This window comes from Ovis aries, chromosome 1 (assembly GCF_016772045.2).
Source record: "Ovis aries strain OAR_USU_Benz2616 breed Rambouillet chromosome 1, ARS-UI_Ramb_v3.0, whole genome shotgun sequence".
NCBI classification, from domain to species: domain Eukaryota; kingdom Metazoa; phylum Chordata; class Mammalia; order Artiodactyla; family Bovidae; genus Ovis; species Ovis aries.
The window spans coordinates 12,524,571-12,543,526 of NC_056054.1; the positions used below are offsets into that span (position 1 = coordinate 12,524,571).

The 18,956-nt window shown below is 51.6% G+C and overlaps 1 protein-coding gene across 1 annotated transcript in view; it reads right to left on the reverse strand.

Moving 5' to 3' along the window:
• EPHA10 (EPH receptor A10) overlaps window positions 1-18,956 on the reverse strand; it is a 43,310-nt gene that overhangs the window by 4,902 nt on the left and 19,452 nt on the right. Inside the window, exons 6-11 of the mRNA XM_027968086.3 lie at window positions 12,811-12,944; window positions 9,867-10,038; window positions 5,716-5,824; window positions 2,036-2,097; window positions 1,348-1,473; window positions 135-320 (exon numbers count right to left, since the gene is read on the reverse strand). Of these exons, the coding sequence (XP_027823887.1) occupies window positions 135-320; window positions 1,348-1,473; window positions 2,036-2,097; window positions 5,716-5,824; window positions 9,867-10,038; window positions 12,811-12,944 (789 nt within the window). The remainder of the gene's footprint in view (window positions 1-134; window positions 321-1,347; window positions 1,474-2,035; window positions 2,098-5,715; window positions 5,825-9,866; window positions 10,039-12,810; window positions 12,945-18,956) is intronic.

An 18,956-nucleotide genomic window follows, 5' to 3' on the forward strand; every position in this document is an offset into this window, starting at 1 on the left:
TGCGGGGCCTCGTCGGGCGCCCTCCCAAGACTGAGCAGAGAGGGCCTGGGGGCGTGACACTTCCCACTTCCCACTTCCCACACCACGGACTCCTCCCTCTCCCCCCCCACACACTGGTGGAGCACCGGCCTTACCTCGGGTGACCACGCCCTCCAGTCGCACCACGTGGCTGTGGTCAAACTGGCCCAGGGTGAGGGCCTCGGCCAGGAAGCTGAGCCTCTGCGAGTCGGAGCAGCCCTCCCTCAGCGTGTGCACGGCCACAGGGAGCTCCTGGCGGCCCGGGAGCTGCAGGCAGCCACAGCACAGCTCCCCAAACCGCCCTGGGGGAGAACAGCACCTCAGACACCCACCGGAGGCTGCGGCCTCGGCCAGCCCGGGCAGGGTGAGCAGCTTCTGGCTCACGGGCCCTTTCTGGCCTGGGACTCGGGGCTCCTGAGTTCAAATCCTGGTCAACTGAGTACTGACCGTCTGCTCTGCCCCTCCTCTGGCCTCAGTTTTCTCCTCTGTGAAATGGGGAGTCCTCCCTGCCTCCCGTGGTGGGAAATTCCAAAGCCTCAAAGGAAGGACTATGCGCGTGCCAGCACATCAAAGGCGTGCTGGGAGACCATGGCATCTACTCCACCACGCTGCCCCTTGCCAGCCTCTGCCCAGTGAGTCTGCCGACAGTGCTAGGGTAGAGTGTTGGGCTCCCGGTCAAAGCGCTGCCTTCTCAGCGCAGGGGCGGAGGGCTTGCAGACACGAAGCAAGGAAGTCAGGGCACTGATGGTGAGAGAGCACTCACCCGCTAGGAGCCAGGCCCTGGGCTAAGCACTGGGACGCTCCCACAGCATCTCTGAGGCAGATATCATGCCCATTTAACAGACAAGAAGCTGAGGCTCAGAGCAGAAGACGGACGAGCCCCTGGTCAGTGGCAGAGCCAGGGCTAGAACTCAGGTATGCCTGGAACCCAAGCTTGCAAACACCCCTCCCCATCGGGCCTTGAAAGCCTGCGACCAAACTTCTGCCAGTGGCAGTCTGCAGAGCCAGCTCTGAAAGAGCCTGAAGGGAGAGAGTTCTGACCCTGGGGGCAGGCAAAGGGTAGGAAGGTAGGCTCACAGATTCCTCGGCCACTTCCTTCCCTGGACCCTGGTGGGCAGAGGCCCAGCTTGATGTGGAGGCGGGGGCTTCCTGGACAGCATGGGGGCTGGGTGAAGGCCAGGCCTGCAGAGATGGCGGCGGGACTTGGGGTGGAGGCAGGCTAACAGGATAGTGGTGGGGTGGGATGTAGGAGGGGCTTCCAGGGAGGGCTAGCAGCAGGGAGAGGAAGGGCTTCCCCACAGACAAGGATTCCCCGGGTGCCCAGTTTGCCTGTTCCAAGGCTCTTCTCCAGCGTGACGCTTTTCGCATCCAGCTCCTTGGCAAACAGATGCACGGCCTGCAGCGGGTCCCCACAGCTCTGGGGATCTACGAACGTGCGGCGAGTTGGGACTTTGACTAGCAATGAGGAGAAAGAGACGGGAGTGAGGAAAAGGGCCTCTGTGCTTGGAGCAGTGGGGTGGGGGAGGGGAGGTATCCAAGGGCTGAGCACCATAGAATTGATGCTTTTGAACTGTGGTGTTGGAGAAGACTCTTGAGAGTGTCTTGGACTGCAAGGAGATCCAACCAGTCCATCCTAAAGGAGATCAGTACTGAATATTCATTGGAAGGACTGATGCTGAAGCTGAAACTCCAATAAATACTTTGGCCACCTGATAGAAAAAACTGACTCATTCAAAGACCCTGATGCTGGGAAAGATTGAAGGCGGGAGAAGGGGACGACAGAGGATGAGATGGTTGGATGGCATCACCGACTCAATGGATATGAGTTTGAGTAAACTCCAGGAGTTGGTGATAGACAGGAAAGCCTGGTGTGCTGCAGCCCATGGGGTCGCAAAGAGTCGGACACAACTGAGCAACTGAACTGAACTGAACTGAAGCAAGGGGAGTCAGGAAGAGGACTGAGGAAGTAAGGTGAGGTGGTGCCCGCCCCGCCCCAGGCCAGGCCCAGACAACTCACAGTGGAAATACAGCTCCTCCTCATCATGGGCGTCCCGACCTCCTTTGCCATAGCTGCAGGGCCTGGGGTAGGGGGTGAGAGTGGGGGTGTCCACTGTCATCCTTTGAGCCAGGCTGTCCCAGCCCTTCCCATCTTACCAGCACCCAGGGTGGCACCTCTTTGTCCCTCCAAAAGGACAAGGTCTGTGCCCCAGGGGAGGGACCTTCTTGTCCTGTGGGTCTGGAAGCTTCTCCCCCCAGCACACATGTAACCCCAGCCCCCGACCTAACCACTCACCCCCTCCGCATTCCTAGTTATTTTCACTTTGAGATGCCGTGAATTCTTGCAACTCCAGAGACACCCAAATCCATGCCCTGACTTCAAGTCCAAGCTGCCTCCCTGCCTACAGCTGAACACAACAGGCAGGCCTTGCGCCCAGGGGCAACTTCTGGGCTAGTCAAGAAAACAGACCTTGAGAAGGAACCACAAGCCCACTCACAGGTCCAAGCAAAGGAGAAGGGCGGTGCGCTGTGGGAACATGGAGCTGAGATAGGGTTGAGACCATCAAGGATGGCTTCCCGAGAGAGGCCACCGTGGGCCAAAGGACTACATCACGATCAACAAAGTCATGGGCTGGCACCCAGGCCCCCAAGGCAGGCTCTTGCAGGCCCACATAAAGACTTAGGTTTTATTCTGGGGGTGGGGAAGAGGAGAGCCCCAGGGGGAGGCAGCTTTGAGCAGGGGAGTGCCACGGTTCAATTTGCACTTTAGAAAGACCATCCCAGCTGCTGCTGTTGTCCCTGAAGGAGATGGCAGGAGATGGCTCAGGCTACAGGGTGACCAGGGATGGAGAAAAGTAAGAGTGACATTGAGGTGACAGGGCCATGGGGCTTGGGGAAGGCTGGAGGTCAGAAAGGGAGAGGGCAAAGGTAGGAACCACTGTAGTGTTCCAGCTTGCCCAGTGAAGCGAGGCAGGTACCATTCACCAAGGCGGAGCGATGACAAGTTCCCGTTTAGAAATTTGAGTTTGCAGCACCTCTGGGATAAGCAGAGCTGATCAGTGAGCAGGGAGTTAGCTACGTGTGGCGGGGGCGGGGGGTGTAGTTTAGAAGAAGGGTCTGCTCTGGAGATACAAGTTCTAGAGCTGGGGGCCTTGTCCAGGGAGAGGAGGGAGCCTGAGAAGCGGGATGGAGATGGGGAACAAGTCTGAGGACCACCCCAACCCCACCACCGCCCATCTAGAGATAGGGAAGAGGAGAGGAGGGCTTCCCTGGTGGCTCAGATGGTGAAGAATCTGCCTGCAATGCAGGAGACCCAGGTTCAATCCCTGGGTTGGGAAGATCCCCTGGAGAAGGGAATGGTTACCCACTGCAGTATTCTTGCCTGGAGAATCCCAGGGACAGAGGAGCCTGGTGGGCTACCGTCCACGAAGTTGCAAAGAGTCGGACTGAGCGACTAACAACACAACAGAGAAGGAAGCCACCGAGGATACTGTGAAAGAGCCACCAGAGAAACTGCAGGGAAGCAGAAGGGAAATCAGGGGCAGAAGGTGGGGGGGGGGGCGGTGATGTCACAGGAAGCAAGGAAGGAAACAGGATCAGAAGAGCAAGGTCACGTGAAGACTCAAGGGGGAGAGCTGAGGGAGACTCGAGAGAGATGGCCACCTGTTGATGCCAGTGGAGGCGATCACGCAGGATGGAGTGGTCATGACCTCGGTCCCCCGCGTGGGCTCTGGAATCTGATGGCACGGATCAACTCCCTAGGTCCTTCCCTCACTGTCTGTGGATCAGGTGGCTGGTTTTCTCTTTAATATGATTAGGATCAAGACAGCCCTGCCTGATCACATTGGCACCAAGAGCTTACAAAGCACTCAACAAATGTTAGCCAGCATATAGGGAAGAAGTAGATGGGATCAATAGTAAGGGCTCCTGAAAAGGCAGGAAGGGGTGGGTTTCAGTCACAGATAGAAGGACCGATCCCGGCCGGGAGGATGGCACTTCCTCTAGAGAAACGGAGGGAGAAGATGGATGCAGAGACAGGCAGGTGTGCCTGACTCAGTGGTGCAGGCGAAGAGCAGGTGCAGCAGACACAGCTGAGAGAGTGAGCTGCGAGGACCAGCAGTCTGCAGGGCACAAGCAGAACTGGGCTGATGGCCTGGTCCACGTCAGGAGATGGGAGCAGGCAGCTGAGGTGGAACAGGAGCGAGGGTCTGTGGAAATGAAGGCAAAGACCCCAGAGGCCAAGGGCTGGGGCAGGTTGTCCAATGGCTAGTGAGGTCATCCAGCATGGGAACAGGATGTCCATGAACATCTGGGAGAGCTGAGGAGGGATGCAGGGGGAGAGGCTGAGTGGGTGGAGGAGCAACAGAGAAAGCGAGACGCTTCCACCTGAGGACGACACCCCCTAGTGAGAACTGGGGTGAGCCAGGATCGGCTGGGAGAGCAAGTGGAGGTGAGGGGCCCACTGTACAGAGCGGGGGGCTGCAGAGACGGGGAGCAGAGGAGGTGGGCGAGGGAAGCGGGGGCATGCGTGCTGGAGACGCGTGTCCTTGCCCATCAGTGCTGGACCTGGCAGATTCCCATGTTGGTGCCATTTGATTTTGAGTAGGTTTTGAAATCCACGCCTGGCCTGCCCTGCCTGCTCTCATGCAGCGGTCTCTGAGGTGCTCCTGGGCAGCCACTCCTGTCTTGCAGCCTCTGTCCAAAGATGCCCTTCTTGCTCACCTCTCCCCCATCCTCTCCTGCCTCCCGGAGGCCCTGAGCTCACGGCCAGCACAAGCTGCTCCCAGCTCCTGTCCATTCCTGCTTTTCCAACGCGTCTCATCTGTGGACCTTTAAGCTCCATGATCAAGGAGATTTTACTCTTGTCCTGCTTTCCTGACTCACCTGGCTGGGGCAGAGCTGGCTCCCAGATCCTCTCCTCCTCAGTCACTTTCAGCGCCTCACTTAAGGCCAAGCAAATAACCCCATCTGAGCCAGATGAAAGCTCGCTGCCCCTCCGGCCCGCAGGCAGTTCCAGGATGCTGACGTGTGCCTCCTGGACCAGCTCATTCCTTTCCTCTGCTCCCCCTACTCCAGCCTGTCACATGCAGCCTTCCCAGCCCCTCCAGTCTGCTGACCTCAGCCCCAGCCTGGAACCCACCTGGGGTGCCTCTGCCAAAGGGACTCTATCTTTGCTGAGCCAGACCCAAGCTCCATATCTTCCCCCCTCCACCCATCCCCTCTCTCTGCCCACTCTCCTGCAAGCTCCCTTCCTCTGGGGCTTGGGGGTTTCTGGCACATGAGCTCCCCTCCCTGCTCTCCCTGCCCCGCCCCCCCACACACAGGCACACGCAGTTTCTGCCTTTCTTCTCTCTGCCTGTGTTAAAGGGCCTCCAGATCCCTTGGGGGCAGGGGCTGGGGGCCTCCAGCGCCTCGGGAGGCTCCCAATTACACCGGAGCAGCTGGAGCTTCATTCCCTCCGTAGCGATGCCTTCTGACATTTAATGAGTGAAGGAGCTAAATCCCCTTCATCCCACAGCAGCTGAGCAGGAGCAGGGCATGGGGGGAGGGGCCAGGACAGCACCAGTCAGGCCTGTCTCTACACAGTGGTATGCTCGCCTGTGCAAATCCGCACATGTGCAAATGCAGATACAGATACAGGTACCTGAAGGCAGGGACACAGCCTGCCAGGGGACAGCCAGGCTGGAACCAGTCACCTACCTCCTCCAAATGGCCAGCACGCTCATCACAGAGCCCAGGACGAGGAGGGCTGAGATGGTTACCACGGTGACGATGACCGCGGGGCTCTGGTCCTTGGACCCGGAGGTGGCTGGGAGGAAAACCACGAGGTTGAGAGAGGCAGAGGACCAGGCTCCCGGGTAAGCCCCAGGACAGACTCCTGTCCTCACCCCACAGCAGGATGTCCACAGCACCTCCACCCTCGGCCTGGCCTCCCAGCCAGGCTGGGAGCAAGGCTGCCCCCACCAACCGCAATGGCACCTGAAGCTTCGTCCTTTCCCAGGGCGGGGTCACTTCTACTGCAGCCCAGCTCTGAGAGAGAGGAGCAGGCATCCAGACAGGCAGGCTCGGGCCTTCCTTTTTGCCTTATAGATGCACAAGGAAGGTGGCTCTGCAGGGACATGGCCTTTTCTCTGAGCTCCCCAACCCCAAACCAGAACTGTCACCGACAATTTTTGCTGATGTTCAGTTGCTAAGTCACGTCAGACTCTTTACAGCAATGGCTGTAGTGTGCCCAGGCTCCCCTGTCCTCCACTGTTTCCTGGGGTTTGCATGTCCATTGAGTCACTGATACTATCTAACCATCTCATCCTCTCTAACAGTAAGAATGATGAGTTAACATTTAATGCACACTTATGTGCCATAACTAAACAATCCTGTTTCATCATCACAAGAAGCCAGGGAAGTGAACTGTCTCCATTCTGCAGCTGAGGAAACTGACATCAAGAAAAGTTATGTAATTTGCCCAAGGTCACAAAGCCAATAAACAGTGACCTTAAGATTCGAACCTGATTCCTAAAGCCTCTGCTTTGAACTATTTCCCCAGCAGAGGGGCCAAGAGGACCCCAGGCCCTCAGCCCCATCCACCCATCCATCCAACACGTGCACCAGGCTGGCAGTGGTCCTGGGGAGTCGGCAATGAATGAGTCAGAATCCTTGCCCTGGAGGGATGTACTGACCAGCAGGGGAGATAGAAATGAAAAATCAATGAAAAAAAAGAAACAGAGACAGGGGCAGAGCTGAGCAGAGGCACAATCATTTCTTCCTAAAGCCAGTGGGGAAGGTTTTGCAGAAGAGGCATCATCTGTACTGGACCTGGAAGATGGACAGGGTTGTTGATGATGCTTAGACGCATTTGCTGGGTCTGGAAAAAGACAGGCCATCCCATGTGGCTGGAAAGCAGGCTGCATGGAGGTAGAGATGCAAGATGTGAAGAGATAAAGCTGGAAGGCAGGAGGATGAAGGGAACTGGGGGAGGTGACAGACCCAGAAGGGCCTTGAATGCTAGGTCAGGAGGATGAGCTTTATCTTGAGGGTAACAGGGAGCCCAGAGCAGTGGACAGAGTTCCTTCCCACAAGGAGAGGAATGAGGGAATCTGCTAGGTCAGGAGCGGGGAAAGAGAGGGGGTGCTTGGAAGAGATAAAGGTTTGGGATAACTATCAGGGATGGGGAAGATGCTACGCAGCCCTGATGAATAAACTGGGATTAGAAAAAGACACTTTAGCAGGCAGCCTTGGCGAGGGACGATGGAGGAGAGCCAGTCCTGGGGACAGCGGGGTGGGTGCAAAATAATGTTCGGGGAATGGGGGCCAGCAGGGCTGGAGAGTGCTTCAACCAGGAGAGTTTGTGGAGGCTGGGGAGAGATGATCATGGGACCAGGAGGGGCTGGGAGCCTGACAGATGTGGTCAGATCTCAAGAGCTGCTATTAGGACGTCACACAGCAAGTGAGGAAGATTGACAGCAGAGAAAGGGAGGGTCAGAGGCCAACAAGGTCAGGGTCAAAAGAGTAGATTTCAGAGCCCCCATTTCCAGAGAAGGGGAATAGGGCCCTGGGCCTGGCTGGTGGTAGAAGATGGAACTGTCGCCAAGGACTGTTTGAAATGAGCTGTCCTGGTGGACACGGAAATGGAGGATGCAGAGAAAACTGGTGTGACCGGCAGCCTCTGAGACAGTCCTGCAGGATTCTCCGCTTCCTGGTGTTCCTTCCCCCATGAGCATGGGCTGAACACAGTCATTTGCTTCTAATGAACAGAATACAGCACAAGGGATGGGATGTCACCACCATGATGAAGTTACAAGAGATCGGCTTCTGTCTTGGGCATCCTCTTGCTCCCTCTCTCTCTCACAGTCTCTAGAAGAATCTGGTTGCTGGGTTATGAGCAGCCCTTGGAGAAGCCTAGGAATCTCGTGCCTGCCTCCAGCAAGCAGCCAGCAAGGGTCCAGCTAGGGAAGCACACACTACCCCCTCCCCTCCCCTCTACTCCGCCCCAGCTGAGCCTGGAGATGATTGCAGCCCCAGAGGACACCTGGGCTGCAGTGAGGGCTAAGCCGCACGCACATTCCTGACCCACAGAAACCACGAGGTAATGAATGAATATTGGTTTTGGCTGTTGAGTTGAGGGTAATTGGCTACACAGCAGTGGTTAGCTAGTACAGTGGTGCAGCATGGTCCTCCTCGTGATCTTGACTTGGGGTCACAGCTCACTGGAAAAAGTGTTCTGCGATTGGAGAACCACTCTCTGTAGCCAGGGCCACAACAGAGGCGGCCAGGGGCTGAGCGGCACATCTACCAACTGTGTGCACTCAGTAGCTCATTTGTATCTGACCCTTTGCAGTCCCATGGACTGTAGCCCACCAATCTCCTCTGTCCAAGGGATTTCCCAGGCAAGAATACTGGAGTGGGTTGCCATTTCCTTCTCCAGGGGATCTTCCAGACCCAGGGATCCCCCTACTGAGAAGCACCATATTAACAGAGGTCATCAGTCCTCTTCAGCTACCAGCCCCCAGCAGCCACCCTCCACCACATCCACTCCAGCCTAACCCACGAGCCTTTGTTCTGCTGCCTCTCACTCTCCAAGATGCCTTCCCTGCCCACCTCCCCAAGGAGAACTCCAACGTTCCCCAGCCTTCAAGACCCAGCTCTAATCTCCTCTCACCAGCACCTGGCTGGGGTCTAGCAGAGACAGGCATTCGAGCAAGAAGTGCTGTCTCCTTCCCAGAAGGCAAACTCCCTCAACACTTTATCTCCACCTCCCTCTGGGCTCAGAACTCTTTCTATCTTGGATTCGACTCATGTAGCAGGTTGGAAAGAATTATTATCTTGACAGCTGGTGCCAGGATGCCTCTTAGGGCAAACTGCCTTTTGTCCAGGAAAAATACTTCCATGAGCTGCTCGGGGTAGATAGGGGTGAGGCCCTGAGGGCTGGCTTAGCGGCAGGAGACCAAAAGAAAGCAGTAAATGCTCCGTGCACATCCGGAAGGGGCCTGGGGGAGCGGGGAGGAGGAGCCAGGGCAGGGAGGCCAGGGCAGGAGGGGCAGCACCACACCACGGCCGAGCGCTGGAACTGTTTTAGGATCAGGGATATCTGATGTTCAGTTCTTGTTTTGCTTTGTTTTGATAGCAACTGTATTGAGAAATTATTCTCACACCATACAATTCGCCCATTGAAAGTGCACAGTTCTCCTGGTGGTGTGTTGGTCTGTTTGCCTTCGGCCACACCACGCAGCTTGTGGGGTCTTAGTTCTCTGACCAGGGATTGAACCCAGTAGTGAAAGCTCGGAGTCTTAACCGCTTCTGGTGTTTTCGCTTGGTTTATTGCTGCAGGTGACACTCCCTTGGTGTGCCCCAACCCTCAGCGAAGGCTGGATGCTGGGATGATGGACATCAGGACCTGGAAGTCCAGAGGGTAAGCTGGGCCGACCTCTCGACTTCACACGCTAAGGCGTAATGGGAAGAGGGATGGTGCCCACGTTTGAGTCTGTGTCATGACAGAGAGAAAGCAGCAGGATGGGAACAAGAATTTAGTGGTCAAGGACAAGAAGTGACCAGGAGAAGAAAAGTCCTCCCAAGAAAAGAGAGGAATCTTGGAGAGGGCAGAGGATATTTCCTCGAGACATGGGAGGGAGATACCAGCTGAGACCTGGGTTCTAGCTGTTCATGGATCCCTTCCCTGTGAGTTCTTCCAGGACAGGTACCCAATCTGAGCCACTAGTTACTGGATTCCAGTCTCATTCGTTAGGTTGTAACCGAACTGTTCTGCAGGTTCCCTTAGTTGCACAGATAATGCCTTAATTTGCCTCCATGCTCCAGCCCCAGGCTGCGTTTTCTCTCCTCTTGCACGTGTCACTTACCCTCTCCTGGGGTCAGCACTTCAATGCTGGGGTTGAAGCTCTGGGTCTCCCAGGAGAGCCCTGGGGAAGCTGCCCGGATCTGAAAGACGTAGCGGGTAGCCGGCTTCAGGTTAGTGACAGTGACCGCAGGTGCCCCTGTCTTCACCGTCGAGTAAGTCTGCTCACTCTGACCCTGGGGAGGGACAGAGACACATGAGGCCCAGACCCAGGGCTGGCCCCATGCTCCTGGGAGAATGTGGAGGGAAGGGGTAGGGAGGTGGCAGAGGTACTCTGGGAGGAGGAGCCCAGGCTGCTGAAGTAACTCCACTCATCTGGGAGGAATCTCACAGCTTTCTTCCAGAAGATCCCCAGCCCCTTTCTCCGCCACAAGTTTCCACCTATACTCGGTGGTACCTTAACTGAGAACAGCCCCGCCTCTGAGTAACAGAAACTTTAGAGAAGATGCTGGCCTTATCAGGGATGCTAGGATGAACGGCAGTCTAGAGGAGGAGCTACACCTGACCCCTCCAAGGAAAGAAGAAGGAAATGAGCCCTGACACCTGCCCGGCCCTTGTTGGCTTTTCCTTTCCCCTTGTCCTTGGACTTTCACAATGTCCTGCAAGGTGTGGATTCACAGATAAGGAATTCGGATCAGAGGGGCTGAGAGGCTCACCCACAGCCCCCCACCAAGGGCCCATTCACTGTCCACTGCTGGGCTAGACCCTATAGGAGCCGACTTCCTACAGTCCTCACACCAGCCTTCCTATCTCCTTGTACAGGTGATGCTCCCAGCAGGGAAGGGGCTGGGTGACACCTTCCCAATTCCTTCTGTGCACTATGTCATCCTGCCCCCAACACATCTGATCATGGCACGTGCTGGACATGCTGCCATCATTCCATCTCTGCGCACACCCCCTGATTAGAGCCTCTGACACGCTCACAGGCCCCAAAGGTGCTGCTGCTGCTGCTGCTGCTAAGTCATGTCAGTCATGTCCGACTCTGTGCGACCCCACAGACGGAAGCCCACCAGATTCCCCCATCCCTGGAATTCTCCAGGCAAGAATACTGGAGTGGGTTGCCATTGCCTTCTCCAATGCATGAAAGTGAAGAGTGAAAGGGAAGTCGCTCAGTCGTGTCCGACTCTTCACGACCTCGTGGACTGCAGCCTTCCAGGCTCCTCCGTCCATGGAACTTTCCAGGCAAGAGTACTTCTCCCCTATGTCTGTGCCCCCACTTCTACAGGCCCGGTATTCAGGAATCAGGGCAGACTCTGACCCAAGCTGGGCCAATCAGAATCCCACTTCTGGGCATTTGAACATACCATGGAAAGACAGTGAGGCCCTGGCTGCAGAATTTATAAGCAGGCTCGGGGAGGGGAGGGGGAAAAGGGGCTGCCAGCCTGGGCGGCTGCAAGGTGCTAGAAACAACCCTTCCTGCAGAGGAGGTGGGGTTGGTATGGAGAGAACTCAGAGATGAGGGGCTGGTGACTCCTGCCACGCTTCTGGTCACCAGGCTCCCTGAGACTCTCCTGAAGGCTTTCAAACACAGCCCCTTTTGTACTGGCTCCTCTTGTCAAGGGTTTTTGTTCCCAGCAAATTCACACTCCCCATGGGCCAGGGAGCATCCACCCAGCTCAGCACTGGGACTGCATCTACGCTCTGATCCCCGAGTGTCAGTTCAGTGAGCCCTTTCTAAGCAACTGCTGCCTGCCTGGCTCCTTCCCAGGGACCTTCACTGTGGTCTCCTTGACATCAGGGACCCCCAGAACCCTGTCCCAGCTGCTTTTCTCACTCATGCCCCCCTCCCTTGGCCATCCCCTCAGGTCCTTTGGCTTCAGCTACCATCTCTGGGTTGAAAGCCCCCAACTTCCTCTCTCTCTCTCTCTCAGCTCACAGCTCTCCAGATTTCTCTTTTCAAAATCTGTTATCTGATTCAGCAAAGAACTCCCTGGGGTCACTGAGGAGGGGGTGAAGTCCTAACGCAGGCAGTGCTAAGTTGAAAGCAGAGTTTTGCTTTAACGAGTACCAAAGTGAGAACAGTTTACCTGTAGATTACCTATCAAATTCAAAGACCATCAACTTATGCAGAAAGAGATAGTGGATCTGGACCTAACTCCACTTGTTAAACCACCCTTGAGCTGCAACCACAGACTGACCACAGATACAAGAAGTCAGCCAAAATCAAGAAAAAGTATCCTAGGAGAATCAACTGGCCCTACAGAGTTTACGATAAGGAACGTTGTATACTTTCTATTATTATTTATAAACAATTGGTTACAGAGTCTCCACATCAGTAAAATTAAAATGCCAGTGCATGCATTCATTGCTGTGAGAGCTGACTGTTAAACATTTATCTGCTGCTGCTAAGTCACTTCAGTCATGTCCGACTCTGCAACCCCAGAGACAGCAGCCCACCAGGCTCCGCCATCCCTGGGATTCTCCAGGCAAGAACACTGGAGTGGGTTGCCATTGCCTTCTCCGAACATTTATCAGTACATTATTTATCAGCATATTATTTATGCTGAGCTCTGGCACACCACCAGACCTGGCGACATGTTCCTACAGTGGTACTTTTCCATAAAATTTGAAACAATATGTTTCTGCGTTCTTTTTCTTAAAAGGGCTGCAAACTATGCACAGAATCCAGCCCCAGAAAGTCTGGATCAGCCCCCAGAGGAAGCTTTTTGTCCACTGTAACACCAGGCAGCAGTGGTGAAAATGGACACGATGACGGGTTACCGAAAGAAGCCCCGAGGAAAGAGGCAGAGCTGTGTGTCCACGGTGAGGAGGGGCCTGGAAGAACCTCCGGCTGGGGAGGCCGCTTAGGGGGCCGGTGGGGATGTTTAGAGACAAAGCAAGAAGGACTTATGCTGGGAGGGCCTTGTAAATAAAAGGAAGCCGGCAGGAGAGGGGGACAGATCGCAGCTGGTAATGCAACCCCACGTCCCTCCCAGACCCAGACTCACCTTCTCGAAGTATCTGATCTCATACTCTGTGCCGTTGGCCCCTGGGGCTCCCGCGGGGATGGGCTCCCGCCACGACAGAGACACGCTCTGGGGCTCCACTCGGTCCCTGCGGATCTCATCCTCCTCCCAGGGGGCTGCAAGTTGAGTAATGCGAGGTTCTCTGGGGCAGGGGCAGGGGGCTGGAAAGGCGGGGTGCGTGGGGAGCCAAATGGGGCAGGGCCCAAGGGGCTGTGGGTGGGGCAAGAGGCTTCTGAGGGGCGGGGCCTGAGGGATAGCGTCTTCATGAGGCTAGAGGAAAGCTGACTCCACAGCTCTTGGCTTCCTTGGTTCTGAGCAGGAAAGCAGCAGGCCACGTGCTGCTTGCCCACCCACTACACTCCAGCTTCCCTTCAGGTGGCTGGTTCTAATTCCCCCAGGCTATCTCTACATGTTCTGTGGCTTGGAGATATTAGACAGCACAGCAGACGGGAAGACAAGCTACTTAACTATTCTAATAGTCTGGTCAAGAGGTAATATACTCAAATAAACTAGGAATAGAAGGAAATTAGTTCAGTTCAGTTCAGTCGCTCAGTCGTGTCCGACTCTTTGCGACTCCATGAACTGCAGCACGCCAGGCCTCCCTGTCCATCACCAACTCCCAGAGTTCACCCAAACCCATGTCCATCAAGTCAGTGATGCCATCCAGCCATCTCATCCTCTGTCGTCCCCTTCTTCGCCTGCCCCCAATCCCTCCCAGCATCAGAATCTTTTCCAATGAGTCAACTCTTTGCATGAGGTGGCCAAAGTATTGGAGTTTCAGCTTCAGCATCAGTCCTTCCAGTGAACACCCAGGACTGATCTCCTTTAGCATGGACTGGTTGGATCACCTTGCAGTCCAAGGGACTCTCAAGAGTCTTCTCCAACACCACAGTTCAAAAGCGTTAATTCTTCGGTGCTCAGCCTTCTTCACAGTCCAACTCTCACATCCATACATGATGACAGGAAAAACCATAGCCTTGGCTAGACAGACCTTAGTCAGCAAAGTAATGTCTCTGCTTTTGAATATACTATCTAGGTTGGTCATAACTTTTCTTCCAAGGAGTAAGCGTCTTTTAATTTCATGGCTGCAATCACCATCTGCAGTGATTTTGGAGCCCCCCCCCCCAAATCAAGTCAGCCACTGTTTCCACTGTTTCCCCATCTATTACCTCAACAAAATGAAGGCCATATATGAAAAGCTCCAGCTAACATCATACTCAATGGTGAAAAGCTGAGAGCTTTCCTTTGAAGATTAGGAATCTTGCCACTTCTATTCAACACAGTCCTGGAAGTCCTAGACAGTGCAATTAGGCAAGAAAAAGAAATAAAAGGCTTCCAGATTGGAATGGAAGAAGTAAAATGATCTCTGTCCACAGATGACATAATCTTATATGTAGAAAACACTAAAGGTTCCACAGAAGATACTGTTAGCAAAATTGCAGGATACAAAATCAAATCACAGAAAATCATTCACATTTCCACCCACTATGAACAATACGAAGTGAAAATCAAGAAAGAAATCCCACTTACTTAAGTTTATTACAAAATTAAAAAGTCTCTTTAACAAATGGTGGTAGGAAAATTGAATGTCCATGTGAAAAAGAATTAAGTTGTGCCCTTAGTTACATACAAAGATGACCTCAAAATGAATTACAGACATAAATGTAAGACCTGAAACTTCTAAAAGAAAATATAGAGGAAAAGCTTCATGATACTGAATTTGGCAGATTTCTTGAATATGACACAAAAAGCAAAAAGCATAGACAGCAAATGTAAAAACAACAAATGGCACTACAAACTTAAAAACATCTGGACCACAAAGGAAACAATCAACAGAGTGAAAAGGCAACCCGTGGAATGGGGGAAAATATTTACTAGCCACAGATCTGATAAGGGGTTAATGTCCAGAATATAAAACGAACTCCTTCAATTCAACAGTAACAACACCAAACCCCACAAATGACCCAGGTTAAAAATGGGCAGGGACTTCCCTGGTCGTCCAGCATTGAGAGTCCGCCTGCCAGTGCAACGGACACGGGTTCGATCCCTGCTCCCGGAAGACCTCACACGCCGTGAGGCCCACACGCCACAACTGCGAGCCTATGCCCTCGAGCCCGTGCTCCCCAACACGGGAGGCCACCACGGCGAGAAGCCTGCACGCCGCGACAGAGAGCAGTCCCTGCTCTCTTCAACTAGAGAAAGCCCGTGACAGCAACAAAGACCCGACAGAGCCAAAATAAGAAATAAATCATAAATTTTTTAGTGGGCAGAGGATGTGAATAGACATTTCTCCAGAGATGTGCAAACGGCCAATAAGCACATAAAAAGATGTTCAATATCACTAATCATGAGGGAAATGGAAGTCAAAACTATGAGATATCACCTCATACCTGTTAGGATAAAAAAAAAAAAAAAACCACAAAAAGCCAGAAATAACAAGTGTTAGTGAGACTGTGGAGAGACCGGAACCCTGGGCACTGTAGGCGGGAATGTAAATTAGTGCAAACACTATGGAAAACATATGGAGGTTTTTATAAAAATATAAAAATAGGATCCAACTAGAGATAACCATATTAAGTAAGTCATAAAGAGAAAGACAAATACGATATGATAGCGCTTACATGCAGAATCTAAAATATGACACAAAAAAACCTGTCTGTGAAACAGAACCTCAGATACGGAGGCCAGACTGGTGGTTGCCAAGGTGGAGGAGAGTCTGGAGAGGGGCAGAGCGGGAGGTTAGGGGTAGCAGATGTAAGCTTTTATACAGAGAATGGATGAAAACTAAGTCCTACCGTAGAGCACAGGGAACTCATCAGTATCCTATGATAAACCATAATGGGAATGAGTATTTTTTAAATGTATGTAACCGAATCACTTTGCTGTATAGCAGAAACTAACATAACATTGTGAATTAACTATACTTCAACAAAAATATTGATAGAAAAACAAAATAAAGATAGAACTACCGTGTGATCTAACAATCCCTCTTCTGAGTATACAGCCCAAGGAAATGAAATCACAGTTTCGTACAGACTACCACACTCTCATGTTCATTGCAGCATTATTGACAATAGCCAAGATACAGAAACAATCTAAGTGTCTGCTGACAGACGAATGGATAAAGACAAAATCATATATATATATATATATATATATATATATATATTTAATGATATGTTATTCAGCCATTAAACAACAAAAAAAAAATCCTTCCATTAGCAAAAGCACAGATGAACCCTGAGGGCATTATGCTAACCAAAATAAAACAGAGAAACAAATATTGCCTGATGTCACGTATACGTAGGATCTAGAAAAGCCAAACTCAGAACAGAGAATAGACTGGATTTTTGCCAAGAGCTAGGACATGGCGGAAACAGGGAGATGTTGGTCAAAGATCTAGACTTTCAATTATAAGAAGAATAAAATCTGGGGATCTAGTGTATATCATGGTGTACTTGAAAGCTGCTAGGACAGATCATCAGTGTTTGCACCATGCACAAAATGTAATTACGTGAGAGGATGGATGTGTTAACTAACCTTCCCATGGCAATCATTTCACAATACACACATGCACCATATCATCAGACCTTAGAATTACACAGTTATATGTCAATGATGTCTCAAAAAGGTAGAAAGAAAAAAAAGTGACATAGACATACAATGGAATACTACTCAGCTTAAAGAAAGGGAACCCTATCATATGCTACAACATGGATCAACTGTGAGGACATTACCCTGAGTGAAATAAGCCAGTCACAAAGAGACAAATATTGCATGGTTTCACTTGTACATAAGCTATCTAAAGTAGCTGAACTCTTAGAAGGTAGAATGTGGTTGCCAGGGTCCGGGAGGAGCGGGGAAGAGGAGTTGTTGCTCAAGAAGTATAGAGTTTGCATTTTTTTTAACAGTTTGCATTTTGCAGGATGAAAAAGTCTATAGGGGTCTATTGCATGATGACGTGCATATAGTTAGTGCTACTGTACTGTACACTAAAAACAGTTAATTTGGTATATTTCCTGTTATATGTTTTTTTACCATAATAAAAAAAAAAAATAGTGACGCTCAGGTCACACAACCCAAAGCAATTAAATCTGTTTCTGTGGGGTGGGATTCAGGCATTACTATCTTTTTAAAACGCTTCTCCATGATTCCAGTGTGTGTCAAACAGAGAGTTTCCCAAGCGAAGATGCTAGGAAAGCAGATGGGTAAGTGGTTCCCAGGGCTTCCCTGACGGCTTAGCTGGGAAAGAAACCGGCCTGCAATACAGGGGACACATGAGACGCGGGTTCAATTCCTGGGTCGGGAAGAGCCCCTGACGGAGGGCATGGCAGCCCACTCCAACATTCTTGCCTGGAGACTCCCATGGACAGAGGAGCCTGCCGGGCTATAGGCCACGGGGTCGCAAAGAGTCAGACATGAGCGGCTAACCCCACCAGTGGTCCCAAGGCTCACAAAAGGGATCCAGGAGGGAGATGGAGATCTGAGAGCCATTCAAAGGTGATTTGATGAAACTGCCCAGGGCAATGCAGAAAGGGAGAGAAGGCAAAGCTATTAGGAAACAAGCCCAAGAAATGACCACACTTAAGAGGCAGGCAAAGAAAGAGGAGCTTGGGAAGGAGGAGCCAAAGAGAGGAGAGGAAAAACCAGGAACAAATGAGGCTACAGAAGCCCAGGAAGAGAACTTTTAGGAAGGTTCCCGCGTGACTCTTCCTGTTATTAGCTACTGGTCCACAAGCAAGAGCCTCAGTTCCCTTACACATAGATGGGAAACAATAATGACCTCTTCATACTTGCTTTGAGAATTTTGTGAATTAATAACATAGAAAGAGCTTAGCATAGAACAAGCATTCAATACCACATTTACCAGCAAAAGGAGATGCTGGTTGGCAGTGTCATATGCAGAGCAAAGACGGGTAACAAAACAATTCACAGTGCCACTAGCTTTAACAATGTGGAGGTTTCTAGTGTCTTCAGGGCATTCAGAGAAAGTAGACAGCAGGGAGTAGCCACAGGACTGGAATAGGTCAGTTTTCATTCCAACCCCAAAAAGGGCAATGCCAAAGAATGTTCAAACATTCTTTGAATGTACAATTGCACTCATTTCATATGCTAGCAAGGTTATGCTCAAAATCCTTCAGGCTAGGCTTGAGCAGTATGTGAACCGAGAACTTTCAGATGTACAGGCTGGGTTTAGAAAAGGCAGAGGAACCAAAGATCAGATTGCCAACATTTGCTGGATCATGTAGAAAGCAAGGGAATTCCAGAAAAACATCTACTTCTGCTTCATTGACTATGCTAAAGCCTTTGACTGTGAGAATCACAAGAAACTGGAGAACTCTTAAAGAGATGGGAATACCAGACCATCTTACCTGTCTCCCGAGAAACCTGTATTTGGGTCAAGAAGCAACAGTTAGAACCAGACATGGAACAGAATGGTTCAAAATTGGGAAAGGAGTACGTCAAGGCTGTATATTGTCATCCTGCTTATTTAACTCCTATGCAGAGTACATTGCTCAAAATGCTGGGCTGGATGAATCACAAGCTAGGATCAAAATTGACAGAAGAGATATCAACAACCTCAGATATGCAGATGTTACCATTCTAATGGCAGAAAGTGAAGAGGAGCTAAAGAGCCTCTTGATGAGAGTGAAAGAGGAGAGTGAAAAACCTGGCTTAAAACTCAACATTCAAAAAATGAAGATCATTGCACCCAGTCCCATAACTTCATGGCAAATAGAAGGGGAAAAAGTGGAAGCAGTGACAGATTTTATTTTCTTCGGCTCCAGAATCACTGTGGACAGTGATTGCAGCTATGAAATTAAAAGACACTTGCTTCTTGGAAAGAAAGCTATGACAAACAAAGACAGTGTATTAAAAAGCAGAGACATCACTTTGCTGACAAAGGTCCATATAGTGACAGCTATAGCTTTCCCAGTAGTCATGCACAGATGTGAGTCCCAGTAGTCATGTACGGATGTGAGAGTTGGACCGGAAAGAAGGCTGAGTGCCAAAGAATTGATGCTTTCAAATTGTGGTGCTGGAGAAGACCTGTGAGAGTCCCTTGGACTGCAAGGAGATCAAACCAGTCAATCTTAAAGGAAATCAACCCTGAATATTCACTGTAA